This window comes from Amphiura filiformis, chromosome 13 (assembly GCF_039555335.1).
Source record: "Amphiura filiformis chromosome 13, Afil_fr2py, whole genome shotgun sequence".
Lineage (NCBI taxonomy): Eukaryota > Metazoa > Echinodermata > Ophiuroidea > Amphilepidida > Amphiuridae > Amphiura > Amphiura filiformis.
The window spans coordinates 46,080,631-46,106,886 of NC_092640.1; the positions used below are offsets into that span (position 1 = coordinate 46,080,631).

The following is a 26,256-nucleotide window of genomic DNA, read 5'->3' on the forward strand; positions in this document are numbered from 1 at the left end:
TGGTTCTAGCGGTTTCTACATAATGCATTCAAAATGATTGGTTTTTGTGCTGTGCCAGGATTTATTCTCATCTCGGTGACTTATTTATTTTCCCATTGATGGATCTCCTTGGAATTGATGGCAGAAGCAGTGAAACAGACAAAAATAATCGGAACTGGGCAGGGGTATATTACTTTTTTTGAGCAGAAGCTACCTGAACTAAAGCAAGCAAGAGATGATGCATTTAGAGCTGATGATGGTCAGAATAAGCTCTTCAGCAGCTGTAACTTGATGAAGTGATAGACACACTTGAGAGGCTTTCTGAAATGTCCTTTCAAATCAGTGATGAAGCAGGTCCTAGCGGGGTCCTAGCACCATCGATGAATCCATATTGAAATATACTCCTCTGACCAATTTGGGTTGTGAGTCAGAATTTGCTAAGTTGGACGTTCGTATTGATACAGCTAGTGGTGCATCAATGCCAGTGCAAACTCACTCGGGCAAAAACATTACCTGCTTGAAGATCCTTCATTTACAATTACAAAGCTTAGCAACATGGAGAAGAACAAACAGTGGAAATCAAGAAGGAAGAATTGAAAAAGAAGAAATCAATCAGAACAATGAAACTTTTAGACCTATGCGAGAAACACCAGGGAACCGTGACAGCTGACTCGGTCAATCTGTTAGAAAATCTGACAGAGAAGGAACTAATAAATGAAATGTTACCTCAGAGCTACAGTGGCTCATGATATCAGACAAATGCGTCGAGAAAAGGTTGATGGCAAGTTTAAAATGATTAGAGTTACTAGCAATGAACTCAAACAGTCTACAAAATGCCGTTATAAGCCGGAGTCTAACTTGACAAACGACATAGACTCCTTGTTGATAGCAATTATCTATGCATAGACTAACAAGTAAACAAGGGTAGATGTCCACTTAGCTTTCCATGTAAAAGGTAGGCCTACATAGTATGATTATTTATATTGTAAGTGCATGTCTGATTTATGGTTGTATAACGAAGGAAATGAGCAAAATTTGAGCAAAATAAGGTAAAAATTACTTGAAAAAAGAAGAAAATTACCAAAATACGCACCTAACTCGTTGTAGGTAGGTTAAATCATGTTGAAAAGGTCAGATTTGGGTTTCTTGACCTCCAAAACCCTAATATTGACATATTAAAAGTGGTATCTACCTAAAAAGTGTGTGATGAGTGGCAAAATACGTCATTTTGGCGGCCATTTTGAATTTGTGCAATTTAGAGACGTCAGACATCGTTGTATGTAAAAATAATTGTCATTTTTGGATTCTACATCACATTTGGCCATAGAAACAACCTGTTTTAAAAATATTATGGTGATTTGCCCAACCCTAATTATATGAAATCAGACTGATCACCAACTTGTGAAAACAAGTTCACATTCCTTAATTGCCCTCAAATTTAAGACAAAATCCCTGTTCAGATTAGGCCATGTATGTCTTTGCTGTTCTATGTTACTAACTCCACACATCGCATGCATAGCGTCCTTTGGATTGCATCTTCTTGATGTAGTCTTCTGATTCCGTTATTGACTTGCCTCCTTCTTCAACGATGACCTCACGAATGGTCCGTTGAACATCAGGAGCCATGTGTCTTGCATCTCTGTATATTACACATAAAAAAGGAATGAAAAATCAAATTACTAAGGCACTGCAGCCAAATTTGTTTGATCATATGAAAGACTATCAATGCTGCTTTAATATTTAGATAATAATAACTGCACACCATCTATTATGAGGTCATTGTGTGAAATTGGAGGGCTTTGCTTTGGGCCAAGGTATTTTTCCGAGGGAATACTGAAACAAAACCCGACAATTTCACACAATGAACTCAAAATAGATGTGGTGCTAAGTTATTATTACATACATAAATACATGTTATAAATATTTGTATAGCGCTGCTACATTTCGAACGTAGCGCTCAAAACAAAAAACAAAGCAAAAGAAAAACATGAAGAAAAAATAAATGAGAACTGCCTGTGAAAGGCTACAAAATCTATGGAAACAAATGTGACCCTCTTGAAAATACCCACTGATTGTGATTCCCTGATACCAATTGGCAGTCTATTCCAGGTGTGTGGCGCAACATAGGAGAAGGTCCTGCGTTTAGCTGACATAAGGGTCTTGATTGTGTTGTGCTCCGTCAGGAGGGTGGTATCAGCAGCAGAACACAGGCCAGCACGCGCAGGGCAGTGCAGGGAAACACAATCAGACAGGTACTCAGAAACACTCTTGGTGAGGCATTTAAACACAGTGACTAAAACTTTGAAATTGATGCGCTCTTCAACAGGGAAAGGACAAGGGCTCTTATGACCAGATGACAAGTGTCATAATCTATGTACCGACGTATCCAGGAAATGTTGCGAAGCTGGTATGTAAGGTTAGAACAAAGAAGTCTTAGATTATTGTCATCGTCGTAATCAAAATGTCATTTTATGTCATAAAACGCTGTTAATATAACCAATTTTAATTACTACTCTTACCTTCCCTACAAAAAATCGACCAGGCGAAATTGACATTAGTGCCAACAAGAAGAGCTACCAATAACAGAAGCGCAATGGCATCATGTAGACGTGTGCTTAGCGTATACATGCACACACGCGCAAAAGTCATTGTAGAGCGTCACGGTGAGTTCCAGGAGTCATTGTGAGTTATTAATGACAGCCCAATAAATGCGCGGTCAGGTGCGTGTATATGCTCTGCGCAAATAATTTTATGCACATAATTCGATACTGTGATCAGCCCCTATATCACTACCTAACTTGAGGTGACATTGTAGTTACAAGTTTGTTTATCTGCTGACCCCCATTCTATGTTGTTAAAACAATTCGGTCACATAAATGTTAAAGGGGGGTAACCCTATTGGTTTTGGATATGGATTGTCTTTAAAATTACATAATAATATCAAATATCACCCCCTTTATGCTGCTTTGTGAAAAAACGAGAGCATTTTCAGCGTAAATGTGAATAAATAGCCAAATTTGAAATCCAATACCTTGGTATACGTGAATTGCATTCTGGGCAGGCAAGCAACAACAACAATTCGTGTTTGTATGACGTACAATGCCCGGCCCGTATTGAACGGAAAATATTTGTTTTTTTCGTACCGTTTCAGAAAAAAAGGAAACAAAATATATTTCCCCTTGCAATATGTACATTTCAAATGAATATAAAAAAGTTTGGGTTAAAAATGGAGAGAAAAAAAACCTTCCGGTACCGGGTTTTGAACCGGGTTCCTCTCGGGTAAGTACAAACGCCTTTAAACTACCAATTACAAAACAAATCTTACTTACCCACACACATAAATATGGCCTCCTTTCTCTAAGACATCCCATAAGCTTTGCTTCTGATTACGAATCCTACTTACCCACACACATAAATATGGCCTCCTTTCTCTAAGACATCCCATAAGCTTTGCTTCTGATTACGAATCCTACTTACCCACACACATAAATATGACCTCCTTTCTCTAAGACACCCCATAAGCTTTGCTTCTGATTACGAATCCTACTTACCCACACACATAAATATGGCCTTTCTCTAAGACATCCCATAAGCTTTGCTTCTGATTACGTATCCTACTTACCCACACACATAAATATGACCTCCTTTCTCTAAGACACCCCATAAGCTTTGCTTCTGATTACGAATCCTACTTACCCACACACATAAATATGGCCTCCTTTCTCTAAGACATCCCATAAGCTTTGCTTCTGATCCTACTTACCCACACACATAAATATGGCCTCCTTTCTCTAAGACATCCCATAAGCTTTGCTTCTGATTACAAATCCTACTTACCCACACACATAAATATGGCCTTTCTCTAAGACATCCCATAAGCTTTGCTTCTGATTACGTATCCTACTTACCCACACACATAAATATGACCTCCTTTCTCTAAGACACCCCATAAGCTTTGCTTCTGATTACGCTTCCTACTTACCCACACACATAAATATGGCCTCCTTTCTCTAAGACATCCCATAAGCTTTGCTTCTGATTACGTATCCTACTTACCCACACACATAAATATGGCCTCCTTTCTCTAAGACATCCCATAAGCTTTGCTTCTGATTACAAATCCTACTTACCCACACACATAAATATGGCCTTTCTCTAAGACATCCCATAAGCTTTGCTTCTGATTACAAATCCTACTTACCCACACACATAAATATGGCCTCCTTTCTCTAAGACATCCCATAAGCTTTGCTTCTGATTACGTATCCTACTTACCCACACACATAAATATGGCCTCCTTTCTCTAAGACATCCCATAAGCTTTGCTTCTGATTACAAATCCTACTTACCCACACACATAAATATGGCCTCCTTTCTCTAAGACATCCCATAAGCTTTGCTTCTGATTACAAATCCTACTTACCCACACACATAAATATGGCCTCCTTTCTCTAAGACATCCCATAAGCTTTGCTTCTGATTACGAATCCTACTTACCCACACACATAGATATGGCCTCCTTTCTCTAAGACATCCCATAAGCTTTGCTTCTGATTACGTAATAGGTCTTGTACATAGAGTTTCTTTTCTTGGTCCCTAGAGAAAGCCACATGCAGCTGCGATAACACCCCTGTATTTTTGTAATTCTCCAACTCATCACGATAGATATAATCTTCCTTCTCTTTGCGACATCCAAAAAATAGGATAGTGTCACCAAGTTCCTTGCCTGCCGAACAGAATAAATAGCAGCATTAGACAATTATCTGACTGATTCATATCAGCTATAAAAAAATGTTTGAAGCCAGTCAGGGGGATACCCAGTGCAAATTACCTGACATAAATCAGGTTGAAGTTATCATGATTGCACAATGCCCATCTCTGTTAATATCCTCCACATTTGGGCCAAAGTCCCAGGGTCTGTTCGCTAGTCCTAAGGTCTATTCATCTCAAAGTCTGCTAGTCAGGATCTCTAGTTTGAAAAAAAAGGTTTGCTACCCCGAAAATAAAAGGGGGTCCCTAGCCTGAAAGGGTAAGGTTAGGTTTAGGGTTAGGTTTAAGCTTAGGTTGCTATTGAACTTTTCGGACTATCAAACTTTTTGGACTAGCGACCCCTTTTAATCAAACTTTTTGAACTAGCAACCCCTTTTAATCCAACTTTTTGGACTAGAGACCCCTTTTAATTTTTGGGACTAGCAACCCTTAGGGACTAACACACCTTAGGACTAGCACACCCAAAACAAGTCCCCAGAGCAACTGCAGGATATGCAGCATAGTTTGCCACTCCTCTCTCCCTAATCACAATGAGTCTGTTCAATCTTTACATCTTGCATCTCCTGATGATTAGTATAATCTCTTGACTATCTTGTTATAAGGTAAAACATGTCTTAAATGTTGCAAAGTCAGCTAAAATAAGCTTGGCTTGACAGGAGATCTCCTGGTTAACCTCAACTAATTTTTAAAATTAAAATTTTTCACATTCTCACTCATACAAACATCCCCCACATTCCCACTCACCCCGAAAAAAATGATGAATTTGATATACACCTTGACTTTTAAAGGTAAACTGAGGACACACATGGACACAGCTGATTCTTAACTATTATAAATGCTGATTCTTAGAGCACATATTCTAAGTGAAGTCCACTGTTGAAGGTGTAAAATGCTAACGGCATACCTTAACACACACACATAAAATGTCCCCTTTAGGCAAGAAACACAAAACACACAACATACCATCTTCTTTTGCATGATGTCTCTCTTGTATAAAGCCTCTGAACGGTGCCAAACCTGTTCCAGGCCCAATCATAATTACTGGTGTAGACGCTTTAAACGGCAAGCGGAATTGTGACTTGCGCACATAGATAGGTACTGTAGGGTTGGTTTGTGGTCCGTTGGGGACCTTCTTCTTAAGCCAGGATGTAGCCACACCATTGGCGGTACGGCCTGTACGTGTTGTATACTTAGTAAGGACTGCAGTGATGTGAATTGATGTAGGGTATTCCTGTGAAAATAAGAAAACAGGTATTTGTTCCTAACTATGTCCACTGAAATGTACATACATAATTTATGGGATTAAAAAATATTATATCCTATTTTGCCAAATGAAGCGTAACTAAATCTTATTCCTACGGAACAAACCGAAGTTGAATGAGAAGTAAATGTTTAAATTGCCCATTTTCTCTCACAAATTGTAAAAATTGTGAAATTGTCATTTTTACTGAAATCAAATTGTATTTCACCCAAAAGGTTTTTGCTTACATAATGATTTTTCATTAAAAAATTGCTTCTAATAAATGACCCTTTTAGACTCTGCAATACCTCTGGCCTTTAATAGAGAAAATACAATATACATGTTCCAGTTTGACACATTTGAGCACCTTACCTTTGGAGATGAAGAAATGGAGTAATAGCGAGCCTGTAACCGTGGTAACAGCTCACAGAGATGATCAGCTGGTGGTTTTACAGATGGCAGGTCTTCTAGTATAGCGACAATGTTACGCCGATCTTCTATGATCCATTCATGGTATTCATGCTGGAACATAAATAAAATAAAATAAATCTTCATCATCATCATCATCCTGTTCATCTGTTAGATACAAACAATTAACTTACTTAAACCCTGGATAGCATGTGACTGTAACCTTGTTTAGCCAAATTAATTGAATTGTGCATGTCAGAATGGTCCAAAGTTACACTTGCAAAAGTGTCCGCCAACCAAACAAAACAACTTGGGCACTGTTAAACCCACAAAGAACATGATACAGCAAGTCTTCATTCTAGTTGTGCGGATGGGTGATAGCATCATCAATTCAAACCAGGTAACGCCCAAGTAATATAGCTAACATAAGGACATGCAACATTTCTTACCTTTCCCCAGATTGACCAGCTCACATAAATGTTGTGAAAACCCATGTGTATTTGGCCTGATTTGAACCGATAATGGATCTCTAGACTGACACTATGACCACTAAGCCACCAGTACGGAGTGAACACTGAAGTGTTAGATTAAATCTATAAGTCTTAGGTTCAAATATCGTAGTGAAAGCATCGATCTAGAGAGCCAACAATCGATGGTTCTAATCGAGCAGAGTGCACATGAGGTTTTTCAGCATGTGCACCATAGATAAAACCTTCTATAGTCTATTGAATGACCGAAGCATTGAAATTGTGACAGGAGATTACTTCATTTAGCGTATAAAGAACACTGAAAAGTGTTTGAGTATAACAGAGTGCTGTAAACAAGAAGAGTGCAGTCCTTCTAAAGCTTCAGATCATAGTGTGTCATGATATTGACAAACAGGTTTTCCTTTGAAGATTATCATTCATCCAGATCCAGGTAAGTAAGAACAGTATAAAGGAGATCCGGTTAAACGAGGTTAGAGCGTACATCCTTATCACCCGCAGAGTAAGGACCGTCGATGTTAGGATTTTAAAAAATCGATATATTGGTCACTCATTATCGATAATAATCGATAAATCGATTTTCCTCCCAATTTTAGCGACCTGAAAATTCAAGTCACTAAGCTTCCAAAATTTGAATTAGGCATATGGAAATGTATTAGAAACTTTTAATAGTGGTGAGGTAAAATAACACTTATTGATTCTAGAAGTTTTTTACATTTCAAAGCACATCTGTACTGACATAATTGCGGCGGTTAACACACTGCTTACGCCCGATTTTTGGATTTTTTTTTCATTATCGGCAACTCCGATATATCGATTTTCTTCCAAAAGTGATATCTGCGATATTGATATTATTGGATAGCCGATTTTTTGATTATTATCGATTCATCGACGGTCCTTACCGCAGAGTACTAGGAAATATCTAAATCCATGTCTTACCTTTCCTTCAGGAGTTGGTGAGGATATTCTCAGCAAGAATTCTTTGTCTTTAGGATCTTCGGCATAGTCCGAGATATCTTTGAGTACATTGGTGCGTGGTGGCGCTGTTATGTCTATGTAATGAGAGAAGGCTGTACGGTATGTGCATGGACAAGGGAATGGATGCTTCTTGCTTGCTTCCTCTGTGGAAAATAAAATACATGGTAGGATTATTGTTACCGATTCACATCTAGCTATTACAGAACCTGTATATTTAATCTTTTGCAAGGTTCCTTTTACGCGTGAACCACCGCGTATATGCGTGTGGCATCAAGCGTGTGCATAGGACCTTGCACAAAATAGTAAGTGCTGGACAGTTATCAGTACTCTTAATTTGTAAAAGGAAATCTGCAAAAACTTGTAACTTGTCATATCAGTGTGCATTTTCTGCCCCTACTGCAATTTTCTGCCAAAATGATTTTCAGAGCTTCTTGATGACGTTTTGTCACTGTGGCGAATGTGCCGTTCAATTTTGTTGAAATGCTGAAATTCAGAAAATGAAGTTTAAAAATTTCTCTAAGGTAATAGATTTATAGTTGGCCTAAGAAACTTTTAGACTCACAGACCTGGCATATTTTCAGGACCCTCAGGATACTGGCAAGTGCAAGTAATTCAATCCTGTCTATTCTTTGACCTTGTGAAAATTCTCAGGACCAAAGATGTCAGGCTAGTTGAGTCCAGGCTATGTGTGTAGCTCATGGAGAGCAAAATAAGTGTACCTAAGCAATATTTCAACATGCACACCCAAAACGTAATTGCAATTAAGACCATGCATGTTTGTGGTTTGGTATATAGCAATTATAGAATATTTCTAATTTATCAAAAACCAAGTGAAACAATTTACTACTTAATTAGAGGAGTGTTAAAATCTTACAGCAAGTGACAAAAAGCATGAGTCATTTGGATCAGGAGAAGAGTGCAAGGAGCTAGGATTGGAAATGAGGGAGTCTACAATTTTTGTCATGTTTATGATCCACTGCTTGAGACTGTCACAACTAAGTCTTAACATCACTACCAGAGGGTGACAAATCTTTGCCTTTCAGAAAGTAGGTGGCTCGTTTGACCAATTAAAATTAATATGAAATGCAAATTATGTGTTGTGTTGACATCATTTGAGCAAATATTTGTAATACTAATCCTTAACATTAAATTTCAGGCCAAAAATGTAACAGATACACTCCAGCATTTTGATCATCATCATGACAATCCAATATGGCAGATTTCCCATATTGTTAAACATGACTCTAATCTAATGAGCCTCTTTGCTTAGGACACACAAATATTATCTTACCATCCACATTGTTAAGACTAATGACAGTATCCAAGTCAGCATTCAGGAGTTTGCCAAGTTTATCTACTAATTCTGGGTCGTTAACTGGATACACTGCTACATGGTCACCAGCCTCATACCTATGTCAAATTAACAAAATGCAGAACTCATAATAAGCTTATATTAACTGTGTCATCGTGCAATTGTCTACAGAGATTGTGAGAGGAGAGGAAAAGAGAGATTAGAGAGTAAGACAGAGAGAGGGAGACAAAAGACAAGCGACAATCAGAGAAATAGAGACAAATGTGATGCGATCAAGCAAAATGAGTCTGATGTCGATCAAAATCAAATTTCAGTTTTCAATCTCATTATATGAGCCATTCTCAGAGCTTTATTTTGCTGAAAACCCCATTATAATTAGACTTATGGTTCCAGAGATATAACCATTTTAGTGTTGCTCAGAACAATAAAATGCAAAGGAAGCTGAATACTATTATTGATTATATCTCAAAATCAATATTCCCGACTCATTTTGCTTGATCGCATCACAAATGGGAAAAGATATCAGAGATAGCGAGAAAGAGAGATAAAGAAAGGGACAGAAGCAAACAGAGAAAAAGAAGGACAGATGAGGAGAGAGAGTAAAAGATCATGAGAACTAATTGGAAAGGAATGTAGGAGAGAAGAAATGACAGTGAAAATAAAAAGCAAAGATAAAATAAAATGAGAAACAAAGATGAAATGAATAAGTAGATCATAGAAACATAAAGATAGAACACAAAATTGTTACAATACCAACCTTATTCTAGTGCCAGATATGTCAAATTCTATATGCATACAAGATCTATCTCCTCCAGAGTGGAGCTCACGATTAGCTTTGACTGGTGATAAGTAAGGGTTCTTGGCATCAAATGGTCTGTGAGAAAAAGGATGATACCAGAGTGTTGTAACTTCCCAAGCAGACATTTTACAATTCAAAGAACACTGATTGTTGTGTATATTATGAATTACGGTCATAGTAATAATTGGAATATTATGAGCAAAATACTGGGCTGACAAGTAAATAGACCCAGATGTTATCATTTTAGAGCAAGAGGGAAATTGTTTGAAAGAGGAGTACAGGAAGCTATTTGGGAACGAACAAAGAAGCTGTCCTTCAATAAGTGAGAGGGGCAAGATTCCATTGATTACACAAATGGGTATCATCATTCATCAATATCCCTTGTTGATTGACACATGACCTGTCTCCAACTGCTATCAAAACTGGATCTTCATCACTTGAATAGGCCAGATGAAGTTAAATATTCATAAGTTATAACGGTTAATCCAGTATTAAACTCATTTTCTGATTTTTGAAAAACATCATATACATTTTATGCAGGGTGCATTTTTCAGTTGCCGTAAGTCTATTGAAATAATCGTCTTTTGGGGGCAACGTAACATCAGTTTTCAACCAGTTCAAATAGCTCAGTTTTATTTTTCAAGTTTTTACACAGCATGTTTGTTAGAGTTCAGGTTTTCAATTCCATGGATCCCTAATCAGTGCTAGTCCTCAAAAATTAAATCTTATGTACATATTGTACTTGTACCATGTTTTGTTAGTGAAAAGAACTTACGGTTTCTGCGTGTTGAAGGAGCCTAACCTAGCCACCTCTCCTGAAAAGATCTTCTCTGGTGGTCTGTCTTCCACTATCTCTAAACTGTACTGACGTATGCTGTATAAAGAACATAACAAAGGACAGAAAGGTTTACACAAATATAGGTTTATTCCCAATTTATTTAATATAATATGAAATCCATGTTTGGTTCCTTGCGACCAGGGTGGCAAGGTGATGCAGCTGTCTGAGACCAAGGTCATTCAAAGTCATGGTTTTGAATACCTGTGCAGCGTCAACATGGACAATAACAACCAAAATGAGAAAGCTATGGATGGCTGCTATTCACGTCTCTAGCGGAAGGCATTAGATATCTCATGGCAAACACACACCACCAACAAAGAACTGTATGGGAAACTGTTGCCAATCTCTGAGAGGCTCAGGATTAGAAGGTTAAAGTCAATTGTTCTTATGTGGCAGCCCAGACATGGAAAGCGAACAAGAGGTCCACCCAAGAAGGATTATATCAAGATGTTGGCAGATGATACAGGATTAACAGGCCCAGACATCAAAAATTGTATGCAGTTTGGAGAGCCATTATGGGAGTCCGACTACAAGAGTCAACCTAAGCAAGTAAGCAAACAGCGTCAACATATTGTGCACTAACTAATCCTATTGCCTCTCCCCTCCCAGGTGTACAAATGCCAGGAAGGTGTAACAGACTTGCTGTGGAGGAGGTGTAGCGATCCTCCACAGCAATATTATATGGAGGAGTTTGGCCCAAGTCACTTCAAAAGAGAGATCAGCACTCTGGCATGTGAACAGAGGTTTGTCCCCTTTACATTACCTCCCACTGACCAAAGACACAGCTGTGACTAGCAAAAAGCCCACAATTCTTGGTAGTTAATCCGATTTATTACATCACTTCGCCAGTGTATATGGACCAGTGGAAAGTACAAGGCGGCATGTGCCTCCCTATTAAAATCAAAATGTAGCCATAGCTTGGAGTCATCCCATATCATTATTTTGTTAACATTATTGTCAGAAAGCAATATATACTGACAGAATAAGCAAACAAATTAACATGCACATACCTTGATTCATCGCCTGTAGCTTCTACACCAAACTGTTCACATACAGCAGGCCAGAACTTTTCTCTCCATGTCACAAAATCTTCTTCCATACTATAAGATAAGCAAATATCATACTACAGGTTAAGTTGAGATGCATTTCAAGAGTTCCGGCTTAAAACACAATATACCCATATGCTGCTTTGAAGAGGATAGGTCGATTCCAGTTGAAATCCATACACCCACTATGGAAGACATGACCTTAATTTCCTCATGGTGTGCATTTCAAATGGTGCTACCGGAATAGGTTACTCCATCTGAAATCTACACCTCTGTGTTGGCGATTACGATCATGTTTTCCAAAGGGGGTGTATGTAGTGTTGGCCGATACCGATCTGTGAATCGGAGATCGGTGCCGATATGGACTGCATCGGCCTTGAATCTGAATCGGCAGATGAGCTATCAGCTGCCGATCTAGCTTACCGATCTCTGAACTTGACAGTAATAAAAGTACACAACCATTCTTTAAGCTTACCATTACTTTCTTATGTAACATTACTACTATTTAATGCCAATATATTTCCAAAAAACGTTGTTACCACCGCAAAGAATCATGTTGTTTCATACTGTATTTTAAGTATGTATCCACCCTTTGATAGACCGAATTAAAATGTAAACAAACAATCATGTGTCTCACTGTCTTGTGCTTGCGCTTTTGTCGTCATGACTTGTTGCTGTTTGACATCTCACATCTGTAACCTTTTGCACATACCGCAAACCTTGCTGTTGTATTTATCAATTGAACTTGCACGCTCGCGGGCAATAACTAATATTTTCCAAAAATAAAGCCAAAAATAAAATATTATCCACTCAGTGACAACACTCCCGACTGTACAGTGCGTCCCTGGGTTAAATTTGTAAACACTTTAACACTCGACACGTGCGCCCTTCAATGTCGGGTTTCCCAAGGTGAATTTGAGGGCATAATATTTTTAGAATCGCGCACATTCTCGCTATTCCTCCTGCTCACACAGACGATTTCATCTCTTAATCTCCGAACACGTGAATTCTTTCTGTAAACAACTCTGCACAACCAATCAGGATGGGAATTCCGCGGTATTCCCCAATACGTCATATGCATAAATTATTATAATATCGATGGAGCTGATTTAGCTGCAGGGTCATCGAATCAATTCGCGCAGTGATTCGCTTAACTTGGTACACACGCAAATCAAAGTTGATTCGCGGAGAAGAAAGAAGAATAAAACAATCAAGAGAAATGGATTAATGATTAAACTTCCGACAATCGGAGGCACCGAGTGAGTAACGCTGGGACTTGGGGTGTAAAATGGTATTTTATTTGGGTTGATATTGACATGAAAAAACCTCTAAAAACGGTCATCATATTACATAGTTACAGGTTTGGGGAATTAAGCTTTGACCGGTAACATTACTGGGGCGCGACTTGAATGAACTTGTACTGGTTGTAGAATAACATTTAAGGAATCTGAATCGGGATCGGATCGGCCCGATCTGCTAATTTTCAGATCGGAGATCGGCAGATCCGATCTTGGGTTGGATCGGCCAACACTAGGTGTATGGATTCCAACTGGAATAGCCCATACTGTATAGCGGAACATTTTTTAGGGATTCAATCGTGTTTCACCATTGGTCATCACCATTTAACAACATTGCATCTGTGTCGTCTGTGTCGTTTACTTCGCTAAGTAAACCACGCATGATTGAATCCCTTTCAACAATGAAAACAAGCTATAGATCGTCTAATTCAAATGATAATTTCATGAGGAATGTCAGTTAGTCATTGCCACTCAAACTTAGGCCTACAAGTACAAAAATATCAGTGATTTCTCTGTTGATATCACTGAGCAATGAAACTACAAAATAAAACTACGGCAATGTTTAGCCGCTATCTCTCCGACATGTTATTCAAGTTCCATGCATTGCGAATTTTACGCGCTCACACGTACCGTGTATGTGCGCTTCTGTTAACTTGCGTTGATATGAATCTACATTTTCAGGCTGCCATTTTAAGATAAGATTTATATTACTTGAAATAATTTACCAAATTAAGTCCAGAATTCACATGGAAACATTATTTTCAAACACAAGAAATTGAGTAGCTTCTTGCAATTTACAGATGGACAACTTACTTGCCGTCATCGTCTCCAAGTCCCAATTCAAAGATGCGTTCTGCTCCAAGCTCTTCTAATCTCTTGTCTACATATTTACCCATTTCATTATAATGTTCATAGGTTTTGTTTCCAAGCCCAAATACCTGAAAAGAAACACATACAATTTACAAACAATTTCTCTTAAACACCAGTTGAGTTGACAAAAAAAAGTAACTAGATTCATAGAATATGTAAAGTGTACCCTTCCTCTTCAGAGCTCTTGTAATATTGACAGACAAACTCTACTTCTCTGGTAGTTTCAATATTTTTTCAACAGTATCTCTCAACAGTATTTGCACACTACAGAGGCAGTTGGAGCCCTGGGGTCCATTTCACTAAACTTTACGAAGCTTCGTAAATCTCAAAATCATTCTTAACTTACAACGAGTCATAAGTTCCATTTCAATTTACTTACGAACAGTACCCTTCGTAAGTAATAGGGATTTACTCCAGGAACCCTTTGTAAAGTTACGTCTAGTATTAGGTATTCGTAACTTTACGAATGGTTACTTGAATTATGAAGGGTTAAAGGTTTAGTGGACCCCTGGTAACAAAACCTTTGCAATGGATTATGGGGGATGTGCTTCAATCATCCTCTAGACTTTGATCATTCAATTCTGAAATTGAGATTATGTGTATGACATTGAAACCACGACTGCTGTGACAGATTGCAACCACTTCCCAGTGCAACCACTTCCTTCATCAATATTATGATGCTAGATAAAAATGTTCAAGGATTATGTTCTATCAGCTCTATCAGTTGACTGCAGTGACATCTTCTCCCAATCAGTCCCATCTTCTTGTAAGGTAAGTTAAGCATTTTGGATCTGGAAATTCCCTCTCTTCTGTCATGACAAAACTTATTCAACTAAAATCTTTGTCACTTTGTCTTGATTGTTTGTTTGTTTGTTTGTTTCTTCTTTATACTGGGTTCATATTCAGGGGAAAATTTAAGTATTCCCCTGTTCTTCCATATGGCCCAGTTAACATGCTTGATATGTTTTTCAATACTTACTGCATACTTGACTCCATCTAACTGTGTGGATCCTTCCTGAAGCCAGTCATAGAATTCCTGAGCATTATCAGTAGGATCACCTTCACCGTACGTAGCCATGCAAAATATGGCTAGTGAATTTTCTATCTCTGTTAGTTGTGTTAGGTCTTCCTATAAAGGTATAGCAAGAAAGTAACCATATAAGTATTTGCTGACCAGTAGCAAATTATTACAAGCAAATTGATTTATTTACAGCACAAAATTTACAATTAACTGTCATTGTATTTTAGGTACATCTTTAGGTCTTTGTCAAAGGTTTAAAAGTGACCCAAAATGACAAGTCCATTGCAACCTCCCTCTAATAGAGATTAAACATTAGTTATATTTCAGACAAAATCACTGTCATACATCTGTGACCACAAAGGACACTTGCCTTTCATTTGACACTGGGAATGACGTCGAAAAGCATCTCGATTAAATTTTGTGTGCTGGCTCTTCTGGGTAAAGATTCAAATTTGTTCAAATCTAAATATGCTCATGACCAAGACTATAATTATAGTCAACTAAGTCCTGCAACCTTATGACATCTTACCATTTCACATTCTTCTGGGTCTGATATCATTCCTTTCAGGCCAAATCTTTGTGCATCTTTTGAAAGACGTCCTGCAAATTCTTCTGCTGTACCCGTCTGGGATCCATAGAAAACAACTACATTTTTGTGCTAGGAAATAGAATACAACAGGTAAAATTACATCACTTAAATTTGTCTGTGTGGGTTGTAACTCAATGAATACTTCAGGCCAGAGACACTTCCCACAATGCATTGCTTCCAGTTCCATTTTCTGTCCGGTTTTAATGTCCAGTGCAACATAGACGGTAGTGAAGACATTACCTCAATGAACTGGGGTCCAAATCACTCAATTTTACTAAGCTTCGTAAGTCTCGAAATCGTTCATAACTTACGACAAGTCGGAAGTTCCATTTCACTGAAAAGTACCCTTTGTACGTAATAGGAATTTACTTGTAAAGTTACGTCTAGTATTGGGTATTTGTAACTTTACTAACGGTTACTCAAGTTAAAAGTTTAGTGAAATGGACCCCAGAGCACATCTAGATCTTGCAAAATATTTATTGCTTGACTATCGACCCATGTTTAGCCAGTCTATTCTCAAAATGAAAGCAAAGGGAACCTGTACAAAGTAATGGGAGTGCAATTTGATGAAATGAGGTGATGCATTGTGTTGCAAAGGATTCTGGGAAGGGCAAGATATCTTCTCTGACTTCATGCCATCTCAACAAAAACTCCTTTGATCACACAGGAATGTCTGATTTATACCAGATCTACCCTCCCATGTAAACATGCAGTATCTGCTCTGCCTACTCCCCATTCCAGAAAAATACAGCACTAATTTTTTTGGGATTTTATTGTCCTGTTTTGCCAAATGAAACATAGCTAAATCAATCCTAATCCTTTAGTTAGTTCTAACTGGCAATAAAAGTCAAATTTTAATATTTTTGCAATTTGTGGGGAAAATGGTGCATTTGTGCAATTTGAGGGGAAAAAATGCATTTTTGCATGTTTTCTTACAATTGTAGTCACAAAATTGTAAGACTTGGCACAAGTCTAAGCATTGACCAAACATTACAATTTTACTTTCATTGCCAGTACTAACTAAAGGATTAGGATTTAGCTATGATTCATTTGGCAAAACAGGATAATATTTTTTTAATCCAAAAAAATTGGTGCTGTATTTTTCTGGAATGGGGAGTAGTAATAGCAGAGTAGTACATACTGCCTTTTACTTTGAGTTTGAAGGCAGACTGTACTAGGAATTTCAATTGAATAAACACAGCTTTCAAAAACTGTACACAATCCAACCGCTATCTTATTTCGTGGTTTTCAAATTACTACGCGAATGCACAACCTTGGATACAATACCAACCAATCACGAGTGCATTGACATTGATGGATTCATTTCCATGTTACCCACACACCCCCACACACGCTGGCATACATTATACATTGTGTAATGTACGCAAAAACACATCACACTATGTCAGGTTGTGTTCATTCAATTGAAATGTCCAGTGTAATTCAAAGATCCATATCTGCTTTGTTATTATTTAGACAATAAACAATAAGATATTTTTCTTTTTAGATAGACGACAGGCAGGGTCAATATTTTGAGTTGTATGATAAAATATTGGATCCTACCGTGTGATATACATTGTATCCTTTACCGTATGATAAATGACAGGCAGGGTCAATATTTTGAGCACCACTACGATAAAATATTGGACCTGCCTGTCGTCTGTCACACGGAAGAGGATAGTAAAAACAAAAATTCATAATTTATTCTCATTCTTAGTCATTTAAATATTATTTTAATAACTATAAGCTATTTATCGAGCAAATATTAAGTTACCGTCATACAAACTCCCCTTACTACAATCCTAGCGGAATGTTGTTGCCACACCAGCCAGCATTGTTGGTAAAAGAATGCACTCGCCAGAGCTAAGTATCTTTGTATAATAGATAATAGTTGAAAATGCACATTCACCTTACACTCTCCCCTTCCCCACCCATCTTCACTCTTGATTGATTTTAATACTTTTGGTTTTTTTGCTTGTTCGTGTCTTAAATCAATACATACCGATGACTTCATTTTTTGTATGAATCCTCCTGCGCTAGCAGAACGCATACCACCGCCAATTGGACTGCAAAACAAAATCATAACGCAGTTCATGATTGACAAGATTTGCACTCATAAGTAAGTTCTTGTGTTTAAGAATCCATGGTTAAATATTTTGGCAGCATTTCTTTTCTACTACATGCACTTGATTTTCACATTGTTCTCAGCAATCAGTTTCCTAAATATGTCGCCGTGCTTTCTCATTCTTTATTTTGGTTGTTAATGTTATACTTGTATTATGTAATTTTTCCAACATGACACATTTATATAGAATTGTACATTCATACGAAGTGGTAACAAAATGAGAATAATTGTGACACGATCTGGTCCATGGGGACCAAATGCGGCAAATTTGAAACTGACATGGGTAAAAATATGGAGAAAAAATAAATAAAATACATAAGAAAATAGACATCAAAAAACCTCAGAACTTCAGAACCAAATATGCTAAACCTTTGGTGTTTTCAGGAAATGATAGTCCATTGTATGTATAATGTAATAATTACAGTAACTCAATTTTCAAAAATGCCTCCTTTGGCCCCCATGGACCAGATCATGTCACAATTTAAAATTAAACTTCAACACTACTTGCTTATTTCGCCTACATAAAAGCACTTTCGAACCAAAATGCGGGTTTAATGTGTGGGACAACCTGATCAAGCCCAGCAAGATCAGGGGCAAGAATTATCCAACTTCGGTGACATCACCACGTGTGATGTCATCTGATCAGGTTAGTTTCTAGCCGTTTCCAAGAAAACATTAGAGTTAACATCATCGGCTGATCACAAGGAAGTTCCTCGATAGCGCTCCAGGTAAACAAAATAAACAAGTAGTGTTGAAGTCTACATTCCATAAAGAACCCACGGTTGTTAACAATCACACCAAATGACACTGACCACTACATGCAATAATTGCATCAAAATCCATTGCATTCTCTGGAAGAAGTAGTTTGAGCAAATTGGGAAAATGATTTCGTATGACCTTTGACCAGTGACCTACAACATAATACCTCACTACTCATGGATACTTGTGTCCAAGTAACATGGGTAGGGGCCTCAACATTGGAAATAGGAGAATTTTAGTAACTTATATTAGTTAATTAAAATTTATTTATTTTTAAATATTAGTAACATTTAAATAGTAACAATATCAACATTTTAAAAATGTTTTTATGTTTATCTTTATAGGCCCTATACCTTGACACTTAAACAGTCTCTGTAAAACATTTTTTTGTTTGATTAGGATGTAGCAGATTTTTCTATTGAAGTTACACATTGACCACACTACTACACCCCTATCAAATAAAACATTTCTCAACTAAGCACAAATAAAGCAACAAAAACAAAAAGTTGATGAAAATTCTATCAAGTCTGTCAGTTTTGTTCAACATATTACTTACACAACGCTTAATTTCTTAATTTCTTCATCTTCTTTCTTCTTTCCTCTGAAGAAAAACCAGTAGACACCTATACCTAAGCTAACACCTAATAAGAATATATCTAGAATGCCGAACATTGGTTCATCTGTTGTGCCCGCTGCACTGTCTACTACAGGAATGTCAGCCATGTCTGAAATGAGAAGAAAGAAATTTAGGAATGTCAACCACCTGTGTAATATGCACTGAAGGAGGGGCGTAGCAAGAGCATCAGGGACAAGGAGCAGTACGGGCCCTTTTAACCAGGGCGGGATTTACTTAAATGGGGCCCTGTGCCAGGCCAAAATTTGGAGGCAGTGGCGTAGCTAGTGGTTGTGGTGCCAAGGGCTATGATACATAATAGTCCCCCCCTAATTCTTGAAACAACTGCGCGCGAAGCACGTGAAAATTTGTACAAATATGGCCTACCAGTCATTAATTTTGGTTATAATGAAGTTGAATATCGGTCTTAATTGATCTTTCAAGTGATTCTGTGCTGAAGCACAGGAAAATTTGGACTTTCATCACTTGGAGGGGTGCCGAATTGATGCTGAATCAGTCAATTTGGCCCTGCTCTCCATTCTCAGCCCTTATTTAATTTTCGCTTTTGTGCTCAGGGCCCCTGAACCCTCGGGCCCATGGACTTTGTCCACCCTGTCCCCCGCTTGCTACGCCCCTGCACTGTAGAGAGAGATGGGCAGAATCAAGGCTTTCAAAATGAAAAGAAAAGACTTTAAAATATATGCCAACAGCCTGGAGATACTGTAATCATCTGATTATGGTCCAATATCCACTAATATTCCCAACCACTAACACCAAATTGAAAATATTGGTAAAACAGTCCTACATGTGGAAAGTTTTGGAAAAATCAACTTCAATGTCATTGATTGAATTGTTGGATGACACACATTTTGATGCCCAGAAAAAAGTTCAATTAGTTTTTTGATGTACATCAACAAAGTGTTTTATGTTTACAAAGTTGGAGAGTCAAAAACAATTTATCGACATGCCACAAATTATACAAATGTCGAAACGCTTAAAGAAAAACATAACTATATCCCATATGTACTTCCAACATGTTTATGGTATGTGGAAATTAAACGCTTCCATGATCAATATTTTGAGTACGGTAAATATACTTTTAAAAGAGTTTTGCTAGACATGTTGGCATTTTTACCATATCATTGCATGTATCAGCCTACAGTAATTTGTTACCCCTTTTTCTATTTCATATATTTGTAAACAGCACATACAATATATATCAAAATACAATATCAAAATATTACTAGGAAATTCAATGATTGATTACAATCACACTGCATCCATGTTTGTAATTTGTGTTGACCCCATCTCAAAGTGCACCTTACCTCCCCATTATCACAACCAAACTTTCACTGACAAAATCACTGCTCAAGGTAGGTGGGGGTAAATGCCCACATCGGGCATTGCTCCTCTATAACCAGCCTAACATTTGTACATCGCACCTTCTTGAATTTCCAAAAGGAAATTAATGGAAATTAGCTGGCTATGTCAACATCCGATGGTCTCTGCAATGTTGCTGTTGCTAGGTTCTACCAACATTTGTGCTGGGATGAAGCAAAACATGTAGTATGTTGACAAAAAGTACATTCTCATTGAATGTTCTACCCACACTTCAACTTTAATTTCCATATTTGTAATTAAACTTGGAAAATTTTGACGTAATTATGAATGCTTACACGACAACTACTAAAATACTGTTTTTAAAAGAAACAAAATTAGAAAAAAAAGACTATGTAATTTACTAGGAAATTTTGCACAACTGGATAACAGTTCATGTTTTATACCTCTCGATTGTCCAGGAAGGGTAGGGTGGGCAGCATTTCAGGGAAGGTGTGGAGTGTGGACAATGCACAACAATTTGATCATATCATACCGTACTGACGCGAGTATAGTCCCACTCCGTTTTTTGGGTAACATTTTTCAAAATTGGGGGGTGGGACAAATTGAGCCTAGACCCGGTCCACACAAGTGTATTTTTTTCTGTCGGTTACAGTCATAATCATATCATGATATTAGTACCGTGTGTCCGCTCTATGTTGTCGGCATACTACAATCGTGTCATCATTCGCGAATGATGAAAATTTCCATCATCAGGGGTGTGAGTGACCTCTATTGAAAAAAGAGGAACTTTGTTCAAAAAAGAGGGAAAAAGAGGAAAAGCACTGAAATATGCTCAAAATAGACTGAAAATGAATGAAAAAGCTAAAATTTTGCTAAAAAAGATGAATTCAGCTTAAAAGAGGAGATTTCACACCCCTACATCATTGGGCCGGTTTTTAGCTTGATCGTGTTGTAATTGCTGATGAAAATTACCTGTGTGTACGCATTTTGTCGATATTTATGTTTATTCAATGGGCTTCGTAATTACCGTAGTGTGAATTAATTACAACACGATGACGAGATGCTGACCGTGTGGACGCTCTCATCATTCATGTATCATAATCGTGTCATAATCTGGTAATTACGACACGATGACAAAAATATACTAGTGTGGACTGGGCCTAATTTAAATGTTTGACAAACTATTATATAACACAATTCAAATGTTTGGCAATACTATAGTTTACAGGGAGGTCTTTCTGCTGGGTTGGAATAGGATAATTAAACTAAAATTATGTGGTTCGTCATTAAGGTGGCCCCACAACAAAGGTAAATACAAAGAATATGCAAATACCATCATTAATTAATAAATGTGAGAGGTGATCAAACTCTACCACCCTACTAAGGTAACGTGAATCAGTTACTGCATATACTAGGCTGCTCTAGTGGAATTTGCTTCTGCCCGGATTTTGCTTCTGCCCACCTTAATGCCCAGGCATTCAACTGATCAAACATCTGTACCATACAAGCCCCACAAAATACATTGTTGTAGGGGTAAAAATTATACGCTGGCAAAGTTATGTAATAATTGGATTAACTACTGTACCATATAAAAACAGGGGAAATCTGTTCCAACTGACCAGCGGGGAACCAAAGGATGGATCACATAGGGAAAATATGTTCCAACTGACCAGCGGGGAACCAAAGGATGGATCCAAAAGGATACAACAGTGTCACACTAGCAATGGATAAAATTAAAAACAGGGAAAATATGACACAACATCCAATGGGGGAGTAACATAAGACATATAAACAAAGTTAAAAACCCGACGTTTCAAAAAGACAAAACTTTTCTTTCTCAAGGGATAAAATAAGAGACCTGCTCTCAGTATAGTGGAGATTTAGTCATTTCGCCAGCGTATAGCCTGCTCATCTTCAATCATATGCAAATTTTTAATCTACATTGTAAACTCCTCTGGTGGTACATGTAGGTACATCAAATGGATAGCTAAGGATAATAGCATTGTCAGTCAACCTTTGCACCCATATCACAAATATCACCATTGCTCATTTTGCACCTAATTTATTTTCACATGTTACATGCGATCTATAAAGCCATCATGTGAGCATTGAGCAAGAAAATTAATTCCCTTTGTATACAGAATATAGTCTACATGTGCTAACCATAGAGCTATTAAAGTTGGCAAAAATTACAGTTTTAGTGCAATCTTTGTGAAGTTGTGGAATTTCAATTTTAACACAATTTTGTGAAATAAATGTACAATCTTGAAATTGTCAAAATGAGTAAATTAATTCCCTTTTCACAAGCATGCAATATTTTGGAATTCGATGACAATTTTGCAGATGTAGAGTCAATGCTATTTTGATTTGATAGTTGTCTTAAGGTGGGTCGGAGAGGAGCATGCCCTAGTGGTGTTTACACTCAAATATTGAGACAAAAGAAGCTGGCACACAAGAGGGAATGGTATAAGTTTTATAAAGGAGATCCCGAGGCCTGATATAAGGTGTACCACTACAATGTGCATGATTTTTCTTTGTTTTTTTGTTTTGATATATATTGTTGGCTTCAACTCAAGAACCACAAGGCATATGTAAAGATAAGATTCTTAGATTCCAAGGGGCTACAAAAATGTACTTTTTGTTTCACTTTGGAATATAGATTTTATATGTATTTGGGCAGTTCCGTAATGCGGACATACATTTCACAGACTTTGAGGACCCAGATCTTCTAACTTATTGAGGCATAAAGATTTTAAACACTTTTATTAGAAGTATCTCTGGTAGAAGTATAAAACCTGACAATTTTAAAATTTTGACAATTTTTGAAAGTGTGTGACATAATTATGGAATTGCCCATTTGTCAAGTAATTTAGCTTATTTTAAAGCTATTTGTAGTATCATTATTCAATTGTACCTGCAAAAGTAGATGAGGACCCATTAAAAATGTACGAGTACCGTAATAAGATATCTGTGACTTGAATACCTAAATACTTCCCTTATTATTTTTGACAATGTGGTTTTAATAAAAGAAGTAAAAACCTGAAAAAAAGACTCCAGCCATCCCTCTTGCCTTATACATTGCACCATTCAGCTGCACTATAATGACACACTCCAGATCCATTAGATTTAAGCTCATTTCCTATTTTCATGTGCTATAAACTTATTTCATATCTTGATATTTGAGCCTACACTGTGTTCTTTATGAAACGACAGGTTATAAAATGCTGTGTTGTACAAAGTACATTGACAGTAATGTGTATTAATATTAGATTTCTATTTATTTGACTTGTGGTTTTCATTCCAAAGCATGATTTTACCTTAACCATTTACCCAAGAGTCAATTAACTGTCTCCAGGCCCGTACGCAGGGGGGGTGTGACCGCACCTCCCCAAATTTGCAAAAGTACACAAAAAGTAGCGAGCAAAAAAATCAGGTTTTTACGGTTTTTGGTCAAAAAGGTCCAAATTTGGAGGAAAAGTCCACTTTTCACAAAATCGCCCCCCTTTGGAAAAAAAGTCCACGTTTTCAAAATCAGCACCCCCCCCCCCAAAAAAAATCCTGCGTACGGGCCTGACTGTCTCCCCTGCCAGGTTTATGCTAAAAACATGAATCAGCCTATTTTGTGCACATTTCAGCTTTTAAGGACCGTCCCAGTTTGTGATAATCTGAAAATTCAAGTCACTATTTACAGGTTAATAAATGCGCATCGGTTATTTGGAGGGCATTGTAAAAAATCTAAACATTTTGCCTTTGGAACCGATATTCCGAGGTCCAAAGCAATATGTTTAGATTTTTCACAATGCCCGACATATTACCGATGCAAAGTTATTAACCTCATTCATAACAGTCACTTTGATCTTTTAACTTTACAAAATAATACAAAATTTTCCTGAAAAGTTTGTAAAAATAAACAACTTTTATATCTTCCCTTTCCCAAAATCGATCGGCCTAAAACAAGACGACCAATAACAAAAATGCGTATCAGAATCTGTGCAAATATGGTAGCGCGCAATCCAATTACGGCAGCCAGTGCGCACACAGTTTGTTGGACGCACAATACGGCGCACGCAGAGGTCATCAATTGTGTGCGACATTGGAACAATTACTGTAGGCCTACACATTTTGCGGTCAATTGTGAGATATTAATGACCTCGATTTGCGTTTGGGTTTTCACAAATAATGAAATATGATTGGATCGCACGCATCGCGTTTATTAATGAGGTTATGAATAAAGCTTCAAAAAGTAGCATAGACATTCAACTGCAGTAATAGTAAAGCAACAGTTACTGATTCCAGAGGTTTCGACATTTAAAAATGTGTCTGTTCTGATGGAATAGCGGTGCCGAACACACTGCATTCAAACAAATTTATCACGGACGCACACTTTTGGGTGTCACAGATAGACACATTTTATGCTAACCAGAGGAGCGACTTTTAAAATTACCACTTATTTATCCCTTAGTTGAAGCAGCTGTATTGCCATGGAAATGCTATCTTGCAAATTTCTGGGTTATGACATCAAATATCACAAGGACATTCTTCGTGTTCAGAATGCAATTCGATATGTCTGAAATGTTATAATGCACACACGACGCTTATCTGCATGCCCGGCGCATCCGATGGAAGTACTAATTTCAAGTGGTCAAGTGGCTCAGTTTAAGCTGCTAAAATGTGGGTTTTTTCCAAGTTCTTTCCCCGATTTAAAATCAAGTTCTGAATGGATTTCGCTCAAACTTCTCAATGTAAGGTAAGGTAGAAAGACAAGAATGGCCGCATTCTCCCAGGTGAGATTCAATGAAAGTGCAAAATGTGACCACTTTTAACTTGACGATTTAGGTACACGATAACTCAATAAATACAGCATCTATAGACCTAGGCCAGTATAAAAAAAAACAAAAAAAACAACATTTTTTTAAAAATTGAGTCTCAAGATTAAAAAATTTAAACAAACCAATTTTTTTGTGATTTGAATGCATTTTGATATCATTAATAGAGTATGACATGAAAACAAAGTATCAATTTTCATATTAAAAACACAAAACATTGTGCAAAAATATTATTTTTTTTAGGTCAACCATGAATGATCCTAACACTCTAAAACCAAAAAAAATAAATAACTTAAAAATGAATACGGTAAGTTGAAATTTCTGATAAAAGATAATTTCCAAGCCAGTGACCCCCTACGTCTGATCAAGCATGGTCGCTGATGAAATGCAAAGTACAATGTACTACACAACTAGAATTTCGCGGTTCTCGACTTGCGCGGTTCTCGACGCAAAGCGTCGGCCGCGATGCCTCCACCTTGACGTGTATCATTTGAACCGGTGCCTATACAACAGTTTAGTAACTTGACCTTAGATGACCCCTGGGTGACCTTGGATGACCCTGGAATGACCTTCCAAAAATTTGACTCTAAATGTTAACAGACTGTACCCACTAAGTTTCATGCCCATACAGCAGTTTTTAGTAACTTGACCTCAGATGACCCTGGATGACCCCAAAATGACCTTCCAAAATTTTGGCTCTAAATGTTGACTGTACCCACCAAGTTTCATGCCCATATGACAATTTTTAGTAATTTGACCTCAGATGACCCCTGGCTGACCTTGGCTGACCCCAAAATGACCTTCAAAAAATTGGCTCTAAATGTTGACTGCACTCACCCAGTTTCATGCCCATACGGCAGTTTTTGCTAATTTGACCTCAGATGACCCCTGGATGACCTTCGGTGACCTTGACCCACTGACCAATACAAACTTGTTTTGTCTAGGGTCAAGATGCACCC

General features: G+C 37.5%; 1 protein-coding gene across 1 annotated transcript in view; it reads right to left on the minus strand.

Moving 5' to 3' along the window:
- Window positions 1-1,356: 1,356 nt before the first annotated feature.
- Window positions 1,357-26,256, minus strand: part of LOC140168420 (NADPH--cytochrome P450 reductase-like) — a 29,691-nt gene continuing 4,791 nt past the window's right edge. Inside the window, exons 2-15 of the mRNA XM_072191808.1 lie at window positions 19,074-19,242; window positions 17,636-17,699; window positions 15,574-15,702; window positions 15,003-15,152; window positions 13,967-14,091; window positions 11,820-11,909; window positions 10,747-10,845; window positions 9,930-10,046; window positions 9,152-9,270; window positions 7,822-8,003; window positions 6,362-6,511; window positions 5,713-5,980; window positions 4,477-4,705; window positions 1,357-1,618 (exon numbers count right to left, since the gene is read on the minus strand). Of these exons, the coding sequence (XP_072047909.1) occupies window positions 1,474-1,618; window positions 4,477-4,705; window positions 5,713-5,980; window positions 6,362-6,511; window positions 7,822-8,003; window positions 9,152-9,270; window positions 9,930-10,046; window positions 10,747-10,845; window positions 11,820-11,909; window positions 13,967-14,091; window positions 15,003-15,152; window positions 15,574-15,702; window positions 17,636-17,699; window positions 19,074-19,240 (2,034 nt within the window). The 5' untranslated portion in view covers window positions 19,241-19,242 and the 3' untranslated portion in view covers window positions 1,357-1,473. The remainder of the gene's footprint in view (window positions 1,619-4,476; window positions 4,706-5,712; window positions 5,981-6,361; window positions 6,512-7,821; window positions 8,004-9,151; window positions 9,271-9,929; window positions 10,047-10,746; window positions 10,846-11,819; window positions 11,910-13,966; window positions 14,092-15,002; window positions 15,153-15,573; window positions 15,703-17,635; window positions 17,700-19,073; window positions 19,243-26,256) is intronic.